The sequence below is a fragment of the Myxocyprinus asiaticus genome, chromosome 44, assembly GCF_019703515.2.
Source record: "Myxocyprinus asiaticus isolate MX2 ecotype Aquarium Trade chromosome 44, UBuf_Myxa_2, whole genome shotgun sequence".
In the NCBI taxonomy this organism is placed as follows: Eukaryota; Metazoa; Chordata; class Actinopteri; order Cypriniformes; family Catostomidae; genus Myxocyprinus; species Myxocyprinus asiaticus.
Window position 1 is genome coordinate 18791093 of NC_059387.1, and position 6767 is coordinate 18797859.

The 6767-nt window shown below is 40.3% G+C and overlaps 1 protein-coding gene across 1 annotated transcript; it reads right to left on the bottom strand.

The window, feature by feature from the left end:
- Positions 1-249: 249 nt before the first annotated feature.
- On the bottom strand, positions 250-5832 carry skida1 (SKI/DACH domain containing 1). Its single transcript, XM_051687450.1, has one exon. It carries the CDS (start codon positions 4783-4785, stop codon positions 2389-2391), a length of 2397 nt encoding a protein of 798 aa, XP_051543410.1. The 5' UTR covers positions 4786-5832; the 3' UTR covers positions 250-2388.
- Positions 5833-6767: the final 935 nt, after the last annotated feature.

A 6767-nucleotide genomic window follows, 5' to 3' on the forward strand; every position in this document is an offset into this window, starting at 1 on the left:
ATGGGGTGCTCGAGAGCATCATGTGTAGCAGGGCGAGAGACCATCGGTTTCCAAACCCCTCCCCCAGATCAACACTTTTCTTTCCAATAAACAACTTATCTCGGGGTTTGATCTCACACTTGTTGGAACCCCATATTACTTAAAGGCTATTTGGGGTGGCCTTTTCAAAAATGGGACCAACAATGGTCGATTACAATAACAACAATGCATATTAATAAGCTAAAAATGAACGATCACCTCACATCACACTCAGATGTATTTAATGAACAGTTTAACCAGAAAAGAAAAAGAAAGTGCTTCAAATCCACCATTCAAGTTTTCATTTCGAGTGCATTTTTACTATACAACAATGGTATAAAAAAACAGGAAAATCACAAAAATAAATATGCATTTTTATAAACAACCAGTGACTTAAGATAAAAAAATACAAATAAAATAAAAAGTTCGTGTCAAAAAATCTGACCTCAAGTATTGTAGCAAAAGCAGAAGAATAAAAAAAAGTCCACCTTGGCCAGATATATCCTAAGCTACCATGTTAGCAGTGCGTCACCGCCCATTTTTTCCATTTCTGTTCATCGTGGAGATCGTGAAATTCTTTAACTTAAGGGGAGTTGTGTTGTGTGAGCTACATTCGGTTTTATTTGGCTGGTTTTGAATTCATTCTTCTGAAGTTAGGAGGACATAGCTATCCTGTCAGTCCGCAGTGCACTTTTTAGACGCGCGCGAAACAAAAAGCAGTTCCTTTAATTTACAAGCTCGAAGAAGCGGTCATTAAATAATGGCAATACAAAAATATCTGTCTGAATTTCACACTCTATCGGATATTGGAACATTCACAAATGGATTTATTTTCACTTCAGGCTACATATCCCCACTTACACATTTAAAACACAATTTAAAACTCCAACAGACGTGGAGTCTTGGGCCCATTAATAGGCAACGATACCGTTAAAGTCAGTTACGTGATTTCTTAGAATGATGTGAACTATCTGCATAGTCTATCCCTATTCAATGATAACTCACAAGCTTTGTATGTATTTTGTGCAGGAAATTTAGATGCAGCTGAGTATTCTGATTCACGAAAAAAGTCGGTTATCTGCTTTTTCGGTCCTTGGCAATATACTTGGAATACTCTTAAATTCTTTACTTATTGGGGGATCTAATCACAGACACAATTCAATTGAAATGTCTGTTATAGTGACGGCCTGCTTTTGCTGAAGTAAACAAATATGGTACGTCACAGCAGACTACATTCATCACAAGGCATTGGGCAGGGTTCTCGAGTGGAACACCAAGTTTTGTTTTGTTTTAGTTTTTTTTTAAGTAACGCTTTTAGTGCCGAGGTATTTCATGTGCCCATTACGATTAGTGAAGGAAAATACAACCAAAACACCATACGAAAATGACAAAGCTCTTGAGTCAATGAGAAATACACATTTAGTGAATATACCCTGACCAAAATGTGTGTATTTTCCACGAAGCACCTTGATGTTGTCACGTATGCAAAAGCATACGTGTTTAAATCTAAATTTCAAAATAAGACTAACAACCCTTCCTCTCAAACAGACAGTAAACTGAAATAGCACCAAATTAACTCGCGACGGCTCTTTTTCTTGAGAACATCTAAAATGAAAAGAAACAACCAATTCACCTTAACGGGCATTAGCAAAGTGCAATGCATGGCAAATTTGTGCTTCAGCTGTCTTTACCATAAGCTATGAGTGTGCTAGAAGGACTTCGATTTGGTGTTTTAACTTCTGTGACTTCGTGCAAATCAAACAGCTCTTGATTGTCAGTTGAATCTAAAGGGCCATTGTGTTGGGCCTACACCGGGAGAGTTATGGTGTGCTGTGTGTGTGTGTGTGAACACAGTCAAGCGCCAACAATTGGGAAACACCCTTAAAATGAATAAATAAGAATGGTAGCCCATAGGCCTACAGTTATTCTAAAAAACAGTATATTAGGGTGTCAATAGATCAAACATAATAGGCAAAATACAAAGTTCAAAATATACCAATGCCAGGTGTCTTAATGACCAAATCAACCATTGTTGACACAGACCTGACAAACAATGGCATATAATGCCATCATATGAGAGATGGTTAACCCTGCCTGCAAAATGAGCCAACATTTGCTCCACGCGAGTCTAGTCCATCCGGTCAGCTTCCACAATGTAAATAATTAAAACAACTGTTTCTTGCTAGATCAGCTTATTATAAATACCTCGGTATATTCCAGAGTCGCAAACCTCGATGGATAGACCAGCCTGTGCTATACGCGGACAATATTTGTAACATAACAACAGGCCAACAGTGGAAACAACACAACTAACGGGTATCAGTGCTTGTCACAGTTTTAAGACATTTCCCTCGAGCTCAAAAGAACAGTTCAAGGGATAACAGAGGCTTTCCTGAATTTGTGGCTTGGAGGGGGAGGAACAACGGAATGGCCGAGCTGCCATCTCCACACTGGGTGAGAGCGATGAGGCAGCTGTTTACTTCTAAATGAGTTCAAAGAGTAAGCGGGACTCAAATCTCCATCGTTGCCAACAACAAGTGACGGTGGAGAGGGAAAATTCGCCATGAAGCTGAATGATTTTTTCAGAGATGCTACATTGGCGCTTGCTCGTTTGCGTTTGCTCGCGCCAGCACAGTCTTCATTTGATCCCTCACTGCTCGCACATTTTCCTGCAGAACGGGGGCTCTTGTCAACTTTTGCACTTGATTTAGCTGATGTTCGGACACTTTCGGTATTTTTACCCGAAAGCATTGCCCTGTAGTTCTTTCTGACCCTTGTAGCATTTTTGCATTCTCCTTCCTCGGAACAAGGAGTGTTTAAAGTGCTTCTTGATTCTTGCTTTTGAACAGAGCTCACTGAGGCTATAATGGTGTCTTTGCAGTGATCAGTTTCATCAAAATGACTGATGGCCTGGCCATCAACATCGTTATCCTTACATTGATATTGCAGGGATGGATTTGCATATTCATATTCGTCAAAGGTATCCTCGACTTTAATTTTCACATTATTTAGTAAAAACGGTGGCGTTTTTACTGCCCTGTTGCCCTCGTGGTTTGAGCCTGAAGTAACGATGGGCTCCTCGGCCTCTGTTTTGATAGGCTTCAGAGGTGATGGCAGCTTGAGTGAAGTTTTTGCTTCCCTCTTGGAATTTGCTGCTAATGAAAGATTGCTGTCAGAAGACTTACAACCCGTTATCTCTTTGTCCGGAACACAGTGTGAGATCAAGCCTTGTGTGCATTTGTTTGCAGATCCTGGTATTCTTTGTTGGGAAAACGCCTTGTTTCCATTTGCAATAGGTGTAAGGCCAATTTCTTTAATATTGTAAGCGACAGAGTCTGTTGTCTTTGGATCATTAGAAAATTCAAGGCGTGACACTGATTCAGAGCCCTCATTTTCTCCTACATCTGGGAAACAGTCCCCCACCGGGCAGAAGTCGTGCACGTTTGCGGCATCGCCATCCTTGAGTCCATCCCTGCACGACGTAAAGTCCGATTTCGGTGTTTTGGCAGTTCTTTCACAATCCAAAGAAGTCGTTCCTCCTTGGTTAGTGTGTATGTTTTGTAGATTAGGCCTGTAGTGAAAAGTAGGCTGTAAGACCAAAGGTGCTTTTGTGTTGAGACTTGACAAGCGCGCGCGCCTGAATCGAATACTCTGCACTGAGACTTGACTGGACACAGAGCTCGAGTCAGACTGAGAGGAGCTCTCTTCATCGGTGCTGACGTCTGAAGAATCCGAGAGGGAGTCATCCTCCTCATCTGAAGTTGCGGAGTTGCTGGTGGTAGAGAAACTCGATCCGAAATCCGAATCGTTGTTCACCCGTTCTGAAATGGAACTAGACTCCGTGTCGCTGCTGCAGCTTTCCTGAAAATGTCCAGTGAGCCTTGGGTCGACGTATAATCCATGCTCGAGGTGGTGAAAGTGGCTTAGAGATCCGTTGGAAACTTTTGCTTTACAGCACTTCGGGACGACCAGAACCGGATGGTCGCGTCTGCTCCTCGACCAAAACTGCCTCGCGCTGCTCTCGCGCTTCCTCTTCCTTTTGTAAAGTAGGTCTGCGTTGCCTTGGTGCTTTGGCTGCGCTGCAATGGCGGACTGATAGAACAGCGGCTGTCGGTTCACAACGCTCTGAATAAATGCATGTTTCTGATTAAAAGCCACACAGTTGTCAGGTATTTGAGCTGTTTCATAGTTTTTAAAGGGTGTAGATGCCGACTTGGTGACCGGTTGAAAGTCACGGGCAAAGGATTTACTGTAAATTTGAGGTAGATTTGAGTGAGTACGAGGGGCCGAGTCCTGTCGAACAGCTTTAGTTTTGAATGAGAAAGTCTGTGGAACGCTATGCAAACTTAACCAAACTTTTTCTCTCCAAAAGTCGCTTCTGTCAGCTGTGTGGTTTTTGTCTTCGCACACTTTTTCAGTTGCATTTCTCGTCTTTTCCCTTCTTTTGTTTGATTTCAATACGCGTTCAGTTTTACAGGAAAAATACAGAGCCTCGACGTCCTCTCTTGAAATCAGGGTACATTTAGCTGCGTGGAAAGCTATAGAATTTATTGCTTTGAGCTTTCGCAATTCCTCCAAATCACAGTGATGCTTCTTCACGTTTAAATGGTCCATACGTTTGTGTACAGTAGTCCGCGGGATGTTTTTCAAGAGGTCGGTGAAGACTTGAGAAAGGGCAAACATTTGTTTGCCTTTGATAACCAAAAAGCCAAGCCTTACACCCTGCATTTCTTCAAAACCGGATTCCAAGTCCCCCATTTTCTTCATTGCAATAATTCCAACATTTAGCGCGACGGATGTCCTTAAAGTAGCTTTACTGCTGCTGATTTATTTCAAGACATGCTGCTGACCAGTCCAGCGTGGACTGTGCAATGTCCACACTGCGTCATGAACAAAAAAAGTTTTGAATAGATGAATAAAAATGAAATGGTCTGTTTGAATTCAAACAATCAATCCATTGATTTGAGCACTGCATGATCTATGGGATGTGTGTGATGTTGCCGACAGGCTGTCTGAGCTCCTGTATACCTGCGCTCCCTCAGCTCCCTTCCCATTTGGCCATGAGGAAAAGAGGAAGGTGAACAGCACTGCCAGTGAGAAGGATAAAAAGAGAGTAGGGAAGGGAGAAAGAGAGGGAGTGAGCGACAGAGAGAGCAAGAGAGAGGAGAGAGAGAGAGAGAGAAATACAGACCGAAATGAAACGCAGCTGCTATTCCCGCTGCTGGCTTAGTCACAAATAAAATGACAGTGTGAAGTGAGCAAGGCCGGAGACACCTTCATCAATTAATGCCCCCAGAGTCGACGCTGATTGGACGTCACTGACAGGTGATGCAATAAAAATGGATATTCCACCCATGGCCACCCCCATTCCCCTAGCAAATTACCATACTGTTGTAATCCCACCTCTCTTAAATAGAGCAAATAATTCGCTGGCGACTGGAGATATTAATATTAGCCATTTTGCATGAGTACTGTTACAACTGTGCTTTGGTTGGTGTTTAAGAAATTACTGACGCTGACAGCTGGGCATGTTTATGGTGATATAGTGGTGATATGCCTAAAATTAAACCTTATATTTAACAAATTTAACATTATCGTGTTATCACATCAGGTCTTGGTCACATGTTTCGTGTATGTGCCTTTTTTTGCACCTTGCAAAATTGGATGCATTTGTTATTTTGTGATTATAATTATTTTGCCTAATTTCCGAGATTTACTGCTAACTCAGATGAAACCTGCTGTTTGAAGCAAACATTATAAAGTTACGTTGTCACTTTAAAGCCAAATGAATATATATATATATATATATATATATATATATATATATATATATATATATATATATATATATATATATATAAGTTGCATTTAACCAATCTCAAAGCTCTTTTGAATTCCGATTCAAAAGATTCGTGATGTTCAAACGTGTGTGTTTTATTATTATTATTATTATTATTATTATTATTATTATTATTATTATTATTTCTTTAGTTAATCTGCAAGTGTCCTCACAATATATACAGTATGTTTTTTTTTTATGTGAAATGTGTAGCCAGTGTATGTCTGTGTGTTGGTGAGTTTGTGTTGTACTCCATGGTACTGGTGTGTGTGTAGGTATACACACATAGCCTTTCACACACATTTACCGGTGTGTAAAATAACACAATAGCCATGCCTCAAGAAATATTCAGAGCTATTTATTGCATTTTCTTTCGAGTTGCAAATTGATGCTTATTTTGGTGTTTTGAAATCAGAACTGATTAATAAAGATATAAGAATGTAATGAACACGTGTGTATAAAAAAGTAAACAAATAAACAAACAAAGAGAACTACGTAGTGGCACAGCATGTTCAATGTTTAGTGCCATCTTAATTATAAACTTAAATCTTAATAATAATAAACTTAATAACATCTTAATAGTGTAATCGCGAATTTAATTAGTAGTTGTGGTGTGGTAGTGAATGGGGATTTGAAGTTATGGTTAAAATGTTAGTTTTAATGATATCGATAAAGGAAGAGGAACAAGGAGAATTGTAGATTTTATACGTCAAAGGTGTGTAGTGAGAGAGCTAGCATATTCGTACTTTTTGAAGTTGAACGTGTGATCCATTTTTCACATATCAGGCAGACCTCCATCCCACTTCCTACCAACGTGAAAGAGAAAATAACGTGTCTTCACGAGCAAAGACTTCCCCCCTCCCCCCGTGTCAGTGTGCAGACATATGCCGTTCTTTACAATTGTGAGGAA